At 54.6% G+C, this 13,909-nt stretch overlaps 2 protein-coding genes across 3 annotated transcripts; both read right to left on the reverse strand.

Annotated features, from left to right (window-relative positions):
- Window positions 1–1,126: 1,126 nt before the first annotated feature.
- Window positions 1,127–9,796, reverse strand: ARHGDIA (Rho GDP dissociation inhibitor alpha). Of its 2 annotated transcripts, none has more exons than XM_072352195.1 (6): window positions 9,694–9,796; window positions 4,696–4,905; window positions 4,247–4,330; window positions 3,561–3,637; window positions 3,325–3,388; window positions 1,127–2,842 (listed from the first exon to the last, which is right to left on the reverse strand). In XM_072352195.1, exons 2-6 carry the CDS (start codon window positions 4,883–4,885, stop codon window positions 2,643–2,645), a joined length of 615 nt encoding a protein of 204 aa, XP_072208296.1. In that variant the 5' UTR covers window positions 4,886–4,905; window positions 9,694–9,796; the 3' UTR covers window positions 1,127–2,642. The 2 variants fall into 2 exon arrangements, with proteins under 2 accessions (XP_072208296.1, XP_072208297.1); XM_072352196.1 differs by having other exon boundaries at window positions 9,707–9,792.
- A 269-nt stretch (window positions 9,797–10,065) lies between these two features.
- On the reverse strand, window positions 10,066–13,908 carry ALYREF (Aly/REF export factor). The gene is made up of 6 exons (XM_072352181.1): window positions 13,604–13,908; window positions 13,273–13,404; window positions 11,043–11,190; window positions 10,885–10,948; window positions 10,555–10,732; window positions 10,066–10,249 (listed from the first exon to the last, which is right to left on the reverse strand). The coding sequence occupies exons 1-6, from the start codon at window positions 13,832–13,834 to the stop codon at window positions 10,235–10,237; spliced, it is 768 nt and encodes a 255-aa protein (XP_072208282.1). The 5' UTR covers window positions 13,835–13,908; the 3' UTR covers window positions 10,066–10,234.
- Window position 13,909: the final 1 nt, after the last annotated feature.

Genomic DNA, 13,909 nt, shown 5'->3' on the forward strand with positions numbered 1-13,909 from the left:
TCCCTGTCCCCCCCCACACACCCTGACATCAGACCTCACCACACGCCACTACCACAAGAATGATCTGTCAGAAATACTAACGTCCACAGTTTGGAAAGACTTGCCAGGGAGATGAAGATTGCATCAGACAGGATCCAACTCTGACACTAACTGCCCACAGAGCGGCTGTTAGGGGCCAGCACAAGGAGAGCCTTTGTTGGCTTTTATCAGCACATCTGGGCTCTAACTGACACTCGGGTGATGTCTGCTCCAAGTCCTGCTCCTGCGCTGCCTCTCACATCCCTGCACCACAGCAGAGAGGAATGCAGGAACACGCTGCTGGGCACAGAAGGAGCAACACCAGCAAAGCATGACTTGTGAGTGCAGGCATTTCTTCAGCTGTGCACAGCTCCTGCCCTGCTGAGCACACTTCGCATGAGCCCTTTCACTCACAGGTTCTGAGTTGTGCTGTTTCCTTCAGCTGCAGCCTGTGACAAGTGTGGCAGCTGTCAGGGGGCTGAGAAGAGAGGAGGCCTTCGCTGTCAGCACAGCAGGTTCCCTCCTGTACTCAGATCTTAGTTCCCATTACAAGCTCACAAGAGCAGGAGCAGGGCTGAGCCGATTTTACAGCTCCTGCATTCTTCAGCATTTCGCAGCGACGCTGTGAAGTTTCTTATCACAAACCAGCTCTGTAAACATCCGCGGGCTCTTATCACACATCACCTCTTCTAGGTTCTGTTGTCCCTCCAAATGCTTCCTCTGTTCTCCTGACTGCACAGGAATTTCACTTCATGTTTGCATGCTGGCACAGGCCAGGGCTCAGAACCCACCTGCTCCCAGCTGGCAGGAAATGCCCCTGACCTCACAGTCTCTGAGACCCACCATGTTCACGTCCCTCCTTCTCACCCTTCATGCTGCAGCCACACAGAACTCCTGAGCAGCATAAGATCGATCTCAAACTGAAGCTCTTGAGAACAGCAAAGGGGAAACATCAGTGGGGGCCTCTTGCCTTTTCTGCTCCGGCAAGGACTTCCCCATCCCCTGTTACATGACAGAGAAGAGCGCAGGGATTCTGCTCTCCTCCCCACCTGTGGAAATCACTTCTGGAAGAGAAGTTCTGCCACTTCCTGTCAAAAGACCCAGAACAGTCAGTTCAAAGATTTTATTTAACTGTCATAAAAGGAGAAGCAGACGATGATTCCAAACCTGTTAACCTGGGTCTAGGATTTACAGACAATATGCACCAAATCAAATGAACAAAAATCTCTCTAGGGGCAGGGCAGAGGAGAGTTAGAGGCAAAGACGTAGCTACGAGAAAGCCACATGTACTTGGTCCCAGTTCTAATACAACCTCAATGTGGGAGGATCGAAATAAGAGGGCTGTGGAGCTGGAACATGCCTGCCCAGTGGTCGGGGGGTCGCAGGCCCCAGAGGCCCCCGTCACCCCTAAGTGCCACATCAGCACAGCTGCAGGCTGCACTGCTGCAGGGTCTGCTATGGGCACGAGGGAGGAGGGAGTAGAGTGTCAAGGCAATAAATACTGACACGCCAGGCACAGATTTTAAAGGCAGAACAGATACATAAGGCATTAACCGCTTCTGAATACTTGACCATTGCAAGCTCTTTGTTGATCGCATCAGGAGAGCAGCTGCAGAAACAGACTAGTCCATCCTCAGCCCAAAACAGCTGGGAGGGCAGGTGCTATCCTGGTATTTCAGTGCATGGCAGCTACTTTGGCTGCAATGAGAAGTCTGAGGTGATGGCAACACTGGTGACTCCCGCACCTACCTGCCTCACAACCCCCCTCTGTGCCTTGGAGGCATCGGGGCTGCCCAGAGAGTCTGGAGCTCTGCATACCAGGCCAGGGCAGCTCTCTGGACACTGGGAGGGATGGCCTGGGGAAGGGGCTAGATGTCACCTGGGATGTCACACTGCCCTCCCTTCTGGAGATGTCCAGTCTTGAGTGAAGAATGGACCAGCAGCAAAGCGGGAAGTTGTGAATCTTTCCTAATATTCCATGAGGGGCGTGACCAAAATGAGTGCGATGTCAACAGACATGGGGAGGGTCGGTGGCATTTAAAAAGTGTAACAGGGGCAGGGCCCCCTCCCTAGAGGATACGTGTTACACATTAAGGCATCATGGTTACGGGGAACATCCACAAATGAAGGTGCCAGCATTCTCAGGACACCAAATGGATGGAAGGGACGGGCTGAACATGATTTTAGCCAACAAAGAAATTCAAATAGCTGCCTGGCATCAAAGTTCTTCAGCTACTTGGAGGCAGTAGCTACCCTGAGCTGTGCACAGGAAAGCTAAGCACAGAATCCTACACAGAATATAGAAATCTCCTCTTCAGCACCAACCAGAATAAAGGAAGGTGAGAAGCAGCAAAGGGCCTGGCAAAGGAGCAAGTGCTCCCACCTCAGCGCTGGGACAGAATGGCCCCAGGACGGGCAGCTGGAGATCAGATGCAGACAGCACGGTTTGGTCAACTGGATTCAGTGATTCTCTCGGGAGGGGGCACATTACAAAACTCTGATCAAATTTTAACAGGGCATGAAAGGTAAAGGGGGTTCCAATGTCAGCACTTTGGTACAGGGAGGGATTTCTACGGTAGCCACTTGTCTGATTCACGCTCTCTGGGGGTTAGCTTTGGGAAGGGCTAGTCCTTCCATTCCTTCTTGATGGTCAGGTTCCACTCCCAGGACAGGTGGTCAGTCTTATCATCATCTGTGAATTTGGATTTGATGTTGTAGCTGCCCCGGGCCAGCATGCCCTTAGGAGCTTCTTCCATGGGGGTCAGAAACTCGTATTCCTCTGCTCGGGGCCCATAGCTCCCAACCATGTATTCAGTCTTGTCAACTACGAGAAAAAGAGGAAGAGGGAAGCTATTTAAAAGCTTCCGCTATATTTGGGGCAAGGCTAAAGCAAATGAAAGGTCTACGACCACTACAATTCACCAACAGCAAAAGCAGCTGTAAGAACATCACCCACATTAACAGCTCCATTCATTCCAGAAACAGCTCCTTCCAAAAGGAGCAAAACCCAGCGCTCGTACTGCTGTCCACACAGCAGAAATCTGTTCAACTCCAGCCTCCAGCAGCGAGTGCACACCAAGCTCAGGCACAGGCAGAGCCAGCACAACAGGTGGCTCCCTGCAGCACAGCCAGAACCCTCCACACCTTGCAACAGCAGAGTGGCACAGACACAGCAGTGCTTTGCTAAAGACCATCTCTTTCCATTTTGAGAAGCTGGGGTACCCACACACAAGCCTCCATCACGGCAGCAGAAAGAGCAGGAAGCCTTCACAAAAAGCACTACCTAAACCACAGAGAAGCACTTACTTTTCACTCCTTTCCGGAATGTGTGCTGAATATACTTCAAACCTGACACGATCTCCCTGTTAACCTGCAGAGACAAGCAAAGGCTGTCAAAGACAGATCTCCACATGCTGCCCACCCCACCCACTGCAGGGAAATATTTCCTCCATCACACCTATTTGGGGGCCCTATGATGGAGTTGCAGTGATCAGGTGCTCCAAATTTCACCAGTTGTTCACTTTGCAGATCTGAATCCTTACCCTAAAGGAGATTTTTATCCGGTATTCCACACCTTCTTTCAGCACAAAAGCTTGCTTCTTATAGCTCTCCAGGTCACCTACAGATAAAGTAAACAATTGCTCTGAGTCCATTTGCATCGTGCTCTGGAAAGGATTTCAGCTATAAAAGGCGAAACGGACAGTATCTGCAGCAACAGGGGACTGGACCCTTACTGCTTGTACAGCATGCATTTCATCCTTTTATTTTTGCAACTCAGGACTCTCCTTGATATGCTGCCTGTGCTACTTGAAGTGGCCAAGTTCTCCCCCAAGGAAGGGAACTGCAGCATAACAGTGCACTTAACTCAAGGATGTTCCTTTGTAAATGTCTGCTCCAAAGTTGTCACCATCTTGAAGCTGCTATTAATGCGGCTGTGCAGGATGGAGGACGGCTGGCTCCCCCAGCTGGCAGCTCAGACATTTATAGAACTAAGGCATGCAATACAGAGAAAGCAGAAAGGCCTTTGCTGAGATAGGGATGCTTAGATGCACGCTGAGGTGGGAAATCCTCTTGACCAGGGCACCTGGCTCTGCATCCAGCAAAGAGACATTTTGGACATGCAGGTGAGCTGCCCATCGCAGCATCAGTGCCTTGGTAACACCTCCCTGAAGACCCCACATCAACCAGCTTTGACTCAGAGAAGGGCTGCTTTTGTTTCCCAGCTTACCTGTCAGGTCCAGCTCCAGAGGGCCAGGAGCAGTAGTACAGACCAACGTCAGTTTGGTCACCACCACATTTGGAGCGTTGGGATCTAGAAGACAAAAAAAATAAAGGCTGTTAAACAAATAGCCCTTTGACCAGGCAACTCGTTTCTCCTTCCAAGGAAGTTCTTGAAAGAGTGAGAAAACCAGTGAGGGCTGCAGTCTGTGTGATTTACACCCAGCCCACACTCTCTCCCAGAACATCTCCCTCAGAGGTCAGAAAACAACCCCTCAGTCCCACTGCTCTATTCCAGGGGCCACTGATCAGCACTGGGGCAGTGCAGACACTGGCCCTTGTGCTCCTGGCTACACTCACACCAAGTCACAAAGAGCTGGGGAGAGAACAGCTCCCAGACAGGAGCAGAGCTGAGGCTGGGGAGCCAGCGGTGCAGCTCTGGCACATCCTGCGGCTCACCTGCAGTCACGGTGACAGCACCAAGCAGCGCCTCCTTGTACTTGCGCAGGCTCTCATCATCCTTGTCCAGCTCCTGGATCTCCTGGATGCTCTTCTGGGCAGGTGGCTTATAGTTGACGGAGTGTTCGTCCTCCTCATTCTCAGCTGCAATTTGGGCCAGCTGCTCTGCTGTTGGCTCCTGCTCTGCCATCCTCACACACACGAGTTACACTGAAGCAGGGAGGAGACGTTTAACTGTAGCTATCTGCTGCATATTGGCATAAACCAGCTGTCCCAAAACAGCCCTGACTCCACAGGTCCCTCTCACCCCAGGTCCCCCAGGGGCACATTGCTGCCAAGGAGCCGTGCCCCCCCAGCCTGCCCAGACTCCCTCAGCAGCTCAGATCCCATTTTCAGCCCCTACAAGAGGATTGGGAAAAAAAAATAATCAGCCTCTGTGCTTTGTTCAGCAGCTGCAGCAGAGAAACAGCCCACGCCGTAGGAAAAAACAACTCCTCCACATGAACAGCTCAGTGATGCTTTCACTTGCAATAAGCTCGAGCCCAGAATAAACCCAGTTCAGTTCTGCTTCTCCACAGTACAACCTTGTGAGGAGAAGAACAGGCCCAGCCCCACCACTGGCCCAAATGCCAGAAGCCTCAGCTGCAATCTGGAGCTCACAGTTTGTAATTCAATCAGAATCTACAATGGAAGGAGACACCTGGCTCAGCTGATCTCATCCTGATCCTTTCCAGAGATATCTGTCACAGAGCTGGGCTTGAAGACCGGCGTGTAGCTTGGCACTGCTTTGCAAGCCCCAGAGCACAGTGTAAGCAGGAAACACCCAGCTGAGGGCTGGGGAGAGCTGGTCCAACACCCATCAAAACACCAGGGAAAAGTGTCAGTAATTCCTGATGCACCACAAGGAGTGCTGCCCTAACGGCGATCCCATGGCAAACAGCAGCTTGCACTGCTCTGAGGGCTGAAAAAACACTCAGCTGACAGCCTTTGAAAGGCTCCTCAGACAAGCAAAATCGCTCACAAATGACGTGCAGATGGATGCAGGTATCCCTGTTACTACCTGGCATTTCCACATCCATTCTGCATTCCTGCCTGGAATCGTGCATCAGCACACATGACTCAGACAGGAAAGCTGCATTCTTTGTCCTGCCATCTAGTTTCCAAATAAATCTACACTATGATCTTAGTTATGATCTCCACGTGCCTCCGCAGCAGACCAGGATACATCCAGAAATGCTGACTTGTTAAGGAAAACCCAAAGTCTGCAGCACAGGCTACGCTACATAAGCCAACCGCTATTTGCTCTTCTCATCCTCGAACTAGCTGACATAATAGCCCGTAACTCAACGACTCCATTCCTACCCAATGTGTCACCCAGACAGAGAGAAAAACCTGAGCGCTGGCACTGAGCACACACAGCTCACAGGGCACATTTTGCAGTGACACAAGTTGTGCGGATGCCGCAGCCCGTCTGCCTCCATCTTGAGCCTGGCGACAGCTGCAGCAGCACAACAGCAGAGGTATGTACGTGTATGTGGTGTTTTTAGCCATAAATATTAGGAATGTTCTGCCAAGGAGACAAATTAGAGCGATACGTTGCACAGCTCTGCCTGACGATTATGGCTGATCCAGGGTAGGAGAGCGGCCACCAGCACAGCACCAGGGCTGTAGCTCAATGCTGGCACTGAGACGAGGTGCTGTCAGATCCGTGTGGGTGCCCCCCCAGCCAAACCCTAATTTCCTGAGCTGTCCTGGGCTGGCAGCACCTCCCAGGGAGGCTGGACACCAACATGGGTGCACAAAGGGTTGGGAACTTGCAGCGAGCATCAAAACCTGACTGAGCTCTACCACCAGACGGGGTGGGGAGAGATGCAACACATCTGAGATTTCTACGGGGGCTTTGGGTCTGTACGGGAACTCTTCCCACCTCACCTTCCTACACACGGCTCCAACAACCACCTGTGCTTGCCCCTCACTTCACAGCCCTTTTGTGTGGGATTCTCCAGGCCCCCGGCACTGACTGCCATGGAAATTTACATTCAAATCTTATGCCATACATGAGCAACCGGCAAGCTCTCACCCTAGAAAATCCGTATCAAAACCAGTCATTTCCTTTAGGCTCCCATCCAAAAAAGCTTCCAGGCTTGAAGGCTCCCAAAAGTGTTCAACAAACACTCACTCAAGCATTTGTTCCAGTGCTTAATCTCCTTTGCCCTCAGTTTCGGCTCCAAGCCAGACTTCACCCCTCCCTCCCTCCCCCCAAGCACCACAGGCTGTCACCCCATGGAAGTCCACCATGGGTGGAAAGTGGCTCTTCAAACTGACTCAAAGTTACCAGAACCAGCAAGCAATGTGCTAAACAGTAGCTCAAGGCAGGCCGGGCCTCAGCTCTGCAAGGAAGCACAGGAAAAATGCCACTGTGCAGCAAGGCCTGAAGAAGCCTCATTGAGCTGGCTGCACCACAGCCCCTCTGCCGCAGCCTTCTGATGGCATCGTGCTCCCACTGCACCTGGCTGCCCCTGCTCCCAGCACACAGCATTATGCAGCCTCACATCACAGCGCTCAGCTGCCACCCTGAGCATTCTGCCATGGAGAAAGGAGGCTTCCAGCAGCATCAGCAGGCTGCTCCGTGCTTCTACAACAACATATTTCCTACAGCCCAGAATTAGTAGAACAGAGGTCAGGTGCGTGCAGGAGGAACTGTCGTACTGCTAGGCAGAGCAGAGCTGAGGGACTCAACACACTGGAACACTGGGTCGGGCATCCATCTCACGTCATGCCCAACATCCTGTAGGATCATGGCTCCAGCACACAGAGCCTGCTGTTACAGAAATGGGGGCAGGAACGGGGACCTGAGGCCACAGCCCCATCAGAGGGCTCAGCCCTCGTGACTGAAACCTCCCAGAACACTGACCTCCAGCAGGCACTGTGCACCTTCAGCCCTGAGCCTCACACCCAGGCACCACCCCAAGGCCTCTGCAAGGAATTCCCCCTCAGCAACCTTGAAACCCGGAAGGCACCTGCATACCCTGAGCGGTTCCGCCCGTGCCGATGGCTCTCTGACTCCAGAGACACACCTGGCTCACAGAACAGTGCAGCTGCTGCCTCTGTGCCACCCTGCACTCAACACAGAGCAGGTCACAGGAGAGCACCGTGGTCCCAGGGATGTCCCACAGTGTCTGGAAATGGAAGCCCTGCTGGTTACTGGGGCCTGCAGAAAGCAGCAGAAACCAAATTACTTCCCATCTGCAAATCTGCACTGGGCTGCCCGCGCCGCTTCCTGAAGTCAGCAGTTTCTCCTGAGTTCTCTCAGTATTTTTAGTGCGGTACCAAGGAGCTAGCAGCAGCGAACACAAGAGCCCCACCTTCTGCCTGACAGAAACACTGCTAGGAAAAGAACACCGCTATCAGGCAGGGATGAGCAGTGATTTCTTTACATGCCAGGCCCAGGATCCCAAGGTACTTGTGCAATGACATAAGAGTGGTCAGAGTCTCTTCAGATGAGCTAATTGGCTTCGGACATCCGTTAGGCCTCAGCTCAGCCACGGACATCCACGGCGCCAATTCAAGCAGTCCCCACCCTTCCTTTTTTCCCTGCAGCACAAGGGAAAGCTCATGAAGCTGCACAGCAAAGCCAACTGGAATCCAATGCGGCTTTCTGCAAGGTTACTTTGCACACAGGTCGGTTCACCCACTGCAGTTGATCTCAGGGCTGCACGAGCTGCTGTGCTGCAGAAACAGGAAGCGAGAGCTGCTTAAACCAGTTCAAGCAGCACAGCCACCCCGTATGATGGCAGCTCGAGGGGCCAGACATGAGCTTGCCCAGAGCCGGGTCTAATTGCGGGCAGCAGCAGAGCAGTGACCCCCCCCAGTACTGCCTGCAGGCAGGTCTAGAGCTGGGTGCTCCGGCAGCACTGCTGAGCTGCTTTAGGAGCACGTGGAGATCTCCCGCCTTGCCCGAGGGCTGATCCCTGCCAGAGCTCCAGGCGTGGGGAGGAGGAGCTGTGGGGCCGCACAGCTGCTGCCGCTGCCAGGTGCTCTGCAGCCAGAGCTGCAGTTGTGCACACTGCTCCTGACACTGCCCTGGGCTGCAGAGCAGGAATCATCTGCCAGGAGCATCACCAGAGAAATGAGCAGGCAGCTCTCACAGCTTATCGGATTTAAGAAGCCCTCACAGCCTCGTACCCAGAACACAAACAAGCTGCACGGTGAGCGCTCTGCACCTCTGCTGCTACGTGTAAGTACAACGACTGCAGAGCTACAACACGACCACACTGCAGGAGCTGCCGCATGTCTCCTGGGCACCATGTGGAAGCGGCCTCCACTCAGCACTGCTGGGACAGGAATGCACTGGGAGCGCTCCCATAGAGCTGAGCCCACGGAGCGCTCTGACCCGGACCTGAAACCGTGACAGCGCCAACCGCTCGGTGCAGCCAAGAGCTCCTTGCAGAAAAGCCGCAGCGACTCGTCGCGAAGCGCCCGCAGAGGAGGGAAAGGCTCCATCCTTCCGCCACGGCCACGAGGGCAGCGCAGCTCGGACGGCCCGTCCTGCTCCAACCTTCATCTGCCGCAGCACCGGGCGCTGAACCGGCCTCTCGGCCCTAACGCAGAAGCGCCCAGCCCTGTGCAGCCCTTCAAGTTCCTCCTTCCAAACCCCGAAACCATTTATGGACAATCGAATCCATTTGATACCGGCCGACTCGAGAAGCAGCGGGATCCGCGCTGCCGCCCGCACACGGCTACACGGCTCCGGTACGGAGCAGCTCCGGGGCCCGAAGGCGCCGCGCTCCGCCCGCAGCTCCGGAGCCGAGCAGCTCCCGCCGCCCGCCCGCCTCAGGGAGGCCGCCCGCTGCCCCGCTCCGCTCCTCGGCCGCGCCCCGGACACTCGCGTGGCGACGAGCCCGCGGGACCCGGCCCGGCCGCAGCGAACAGGGCGGAGCCCGCCGCCCTCCGCCCCGCGCCCGCCGCCCCGCCCCGCCCCGCCCGGCCCCGCCGTACCGGTCGCGCTCACCGTCCGCGCTGCGGTGACAACGCCGCCGGGATCCGCCCAGCCGCCCGCGCACCCCCGCACTTCCGGGACACGCCCGTCACTTCCCGTTACGCGAGGGCGTGTCCCGCCCCTCACTTCCGGCCTCGACGCGGCGTTCCGATTGGCTCAGGGCGTGCGCGCGCGATCGCGGCTCCGACCGCAGAGCGGGGCCGGCGGAAAGGGCGGGCGCGGGAAAGGAGCGCGCGGGGCGGCGGGGCGGGCAGGGAGCAGGCGGAGAGTTAGACACGGTTCTATTTTATTACGGCAAAGGTGAAAAAGCCACCTCGGCCCAACAGGCAACCAGTAAAATTTATCCCAAAAATAACTCGGTACAAAACGGGTCTGCTTCGGAATTAAAAAAAACCTTTACATGAGTTTAAAACCTATTAATCCAAAACATAAACGTAAAACAAATCCCATCCTTGATATTAGTAGCCACAGCCGCACACCCCTCCCGCCACAGAGCATGGAATGAGATGTCCGCAGCCCTTCCACGCGCCGCTCGCCACTTTAGCTGGTGTCCATCTGGAAGAGAAGAGAGGAGCGTCAGCAGCCCCACCACGGCCCCACAACCCCCCCAGCTCTTTGGGCTTTGGTCCATAGCTTCCCATCACACATCTCGGTTACTGCCAATTCTGGCTGACACAGGCTGCAACAAGGCAGGGGAAGTCGGAAAAGGGGCCATTTATTACTTATGAGTAACAGCAGTTCTGGAGAGCTGAGGCAGCTGCAGGAACAGGGCAGTGCTCAGCTTTAGGGGGAGGCTATTTAAGTCAAATGACCTGAAAAACGCTGTAGGTACCTGTGAACATCACGTGAGCGGCACTTACCCTGGCATTGTAAGCATCCAGCTGTGCATCTAGTTCTTCTGCAGAGAGCTGCTGTTTGGAAGTTCTTCCAGCCCCTCTGCCTCTCCCTCTGCTCCCACCACGACTACCTCGCCTGGTACCTCCACCACCAAATCCTCCTGAACCACCACGGTTTCTGGTCATGCCACCTCTGTTTACGCTGTGATTTTTAAAAAGCAATTGTTATAGCGCGTTCTGCTTAACCCCAACAGGCACTCAGAAGTTTGCAGGACACGAGGAGGATCCGTGCTTCCTACACAGGCCAGTTCACTCCCCGTGCCGACTGGCACAGCAACTCCCGCGGCTTCTCACCTCTGTGCTGGTCTCCTCTGTGTGTCTATCTGTGATGTAACCAGCTGAATGTTCATGGGGCGCCCTGCAGGAAAAGTAGCCAGTTACCCTGTGAGCGCGGCAGGCACACAGATGCCGCCAGCTGTGCAGAGAAGCACACGACAGCCACGGAGACTCACCATCCAAGGGGACTCCATTGTACTGCTTCATAGCTTTCAGAGCATCTGCTTTCCTTTCAAAATGCACATCTGCTGTTCCTAGACTGCGTCCAGATCTGTCGTAGTGCACTGCTGCCTTCTTCAAGGTCCCAAATTCTGCGAAGAGTTCCTGAGAAACAGAGGGAGAAGTGAATAAGCTTCAGTCAGCTCTGCAAACACCAAGCAGCCCAGAGAAGGTGCAGGCGGCTCCTGCTTTCAGCAATCCCATGTACGTTCCCTGACACCACACAAATAGCCCCAATGAAGGAAGGAACACAAGCCATTAAAGACTTCCAGAAAGCAGCCACAGGTGGCAGAAACAAACAGGGCTTCATATCCACCGCTTGAAGGGTGCTTGTATACAGCCAACAAAGCAGCCTCAGGGTATGCTGACCTGCTCCTTTTCCCGGGGACATTGCCAGTCTGTATAAACTGAAAGCAGGAAGTCTTCTACTGAAGAACATCATTTACCATCACAAGCGATGTAAGGCTGTGACAGTGGAGCCACCCATTTTGTTTCACAGAGGCTACATCTGAGATACCATTAGGGACATCTCGCTACTTTGCAAGTTTTTACCTACAGCCCCTCTTCAAAAGTTCGAAACGCACAGAATTGTCAGGTGTCCAAAGTGGACACCACAGGCTGCCTTCCACATCACCTGCAGCAGAACCTGAACACTATTCCAGCCATCTCTATAATATTATCCAAGCAGTTGAAAGGAGCATATAAATATTTTCACTTCTTAAGCCAGCTGCACTTCATGCAAACTTGCCAGTGAGTTTCTCTATTGTGTCCATTTACTAAACATGAACATTAGCACAGCACCCAACGAGCTTTCTGGAAGACAGCACCACATGGGAGGAGAGGTGCTTCATTACATCCCTGTCTGCAAAGAAGCTGGAGCCACAGCACCACACAACCTCCTACAAGAGCAACATGTACGAGGCTCCCTCCAGCCCCTCATTCCTCAGCACTGAGCTGAAAAAAAACATATTAATGACAAGATCAGCATAGAAACAAAGAAAACAATTAGTGCAGCTTAGTGGAAAATGATGGAATGGGCAGTAACAAAGAGGTTTAAGCCCATTAAGTCAGCTTTGCTGCTACATATAACACACGCAGACGTTTGTCTGCTCCTGCAGTTCAAGCCAGCTGTGAAAAGGAAACACCCAACTGCCACACAAAGCACACAAATTCCTTACATTAACTTTACAGATTCACATTTTACACATTTGGGCCTGATTACAGCAAATAGGAAACGTATTTCAACTGAACCTAAACTTACTTGAAGAAAAAACAGTGGTTTTAAGTGCATCGCTCAATAACTAGGTGACCTAAAAAAGCTCACTTCCAATTCTCCTGATGCAGACAGATTGAACAGGAATGAATTAACAGATGGAGAAAACATAAAAGTGATTTATTTATTTTTTTCTAGAGGGGACGCAAGGGCCAGAAACCATCCAAAGCTCTTTGCAATGAGACTAAGTCAGTAAAACCCTTCGGAGAGGATGCTCCTTGGATCTGCAGATGTTTCTGCACACCTTGCTGCCCACAGGTAAGAGCAGCCCCACAGCTGTGCACACTGAGCTCTGCCTGGCTCAGCTCTGCTGCAAACAGCCTGCACCCAGGGCACAGCTGGAACAAGGGATTCAGCTGCAGCTGGTAACTCAGCTAGAACATTCAGCTGTCATAAGATACACGTAATTGTGGAAATGACAGCACGAGTGAGCAGGTACTCCCTCACGGACCAGACTTCTTAATATCACTGATGCATCTATAAGAACACCTCGACACCGAACAAAACACAGCTTTAACAAAAAGTACATAAGCAGGTACTATGAAAACAGAGCCAACAGATGTACGTATGCAGCTACTGAACGTCTGGCATTACACAAACCTTAGAAGCTCACACAGCCTGTGCTAAGCTCTGCAGTCACAGCAAGGCTGAGCTAAGGCGACATCCCCCACAGCACCGTGGTAGAGATATTTAATTCACGATTGCCTACAGCTCCATAAAGACTGTGGCTCTTCTGAATGCAGCTACTCGAACTCCTCAGAACGGAGCCCCAGCATTGCCTGAAGCAAAGGGCCAGGCACTGTGTGCAGGGCCCTCCCACTGGGAGCAGGACCAGCAGCGCTGCTGCGGCCACCCCCGGCATCCAGCACCAATGTTATGAATGAAACCCCCCGGGAACAGCCCCGAGCCCGTACCTGGATGTCCGCATCTGAGACGCCGAAGTCCAAGTTGGAGACGAGCAGCTTCCCGCCGGTCTCCACACCGGCGCCGGCCCCAAAGCCGCTGTCGAACAGATCGTGCTGCCACTTCTCGGGGAGCTGCTTCGGCTGTAACGACAGGGACGCGTCGCTGAGCGGCGCCGGGACCCGCCGGCAACGGCCCGGCTGCCGGCACCGGACAAAGGGCCGCCCGTCCCACCGCCCCCGCCCCGTCCAGGAACCGCCGCCGCCGCCTCCCGCCCCGCAGACCGGGCTTCCTCCCTCCGGGCCCCGCCGACCGGGCGCCGCCCCCGCTCCCGGCCCGTACCCGGCTGTACGGCGCGGGCCGATTCCTGCCGCCGCCCCGGGCCATCACCGGCCTGTTCCGCACGGGGCCGCCGCCCGCTCGCCCGGCTCCCACGCCGCCCCGGCCGGGCCCGCCCCCGCGGGTGACGCCGCCTCGGCCCCGGCCGCCCCGGCCGCCGCCCCGACCGCCGCCGCGCTGGCTTCGGTTGAGCTTAATGATATCGTCCAGGGACATGTCCATCTTGTCGGCCATGATGGCGGCTCCGCTCCGGGGCCTGCGCTTCCGGCCGCGCTGCGCCGACGCCGGAAGCGGAAGAGGCGGGGCCGG

The sequence above is a fragment of the Excalfactoria chinensis genome, chromosome 17, assembly GCF_039878825.1.
Source record: "Excalfactoria chinensis isolate bCotChi1 chromosome 17, bCotChi1.hap2, whole genome shotgun sequence".
NCBI lineage: Eukaryota > Metazoa > Chordata > Aves > Galliformes > Phasianidae > Excalfactoria > Excalfactoria chinensis.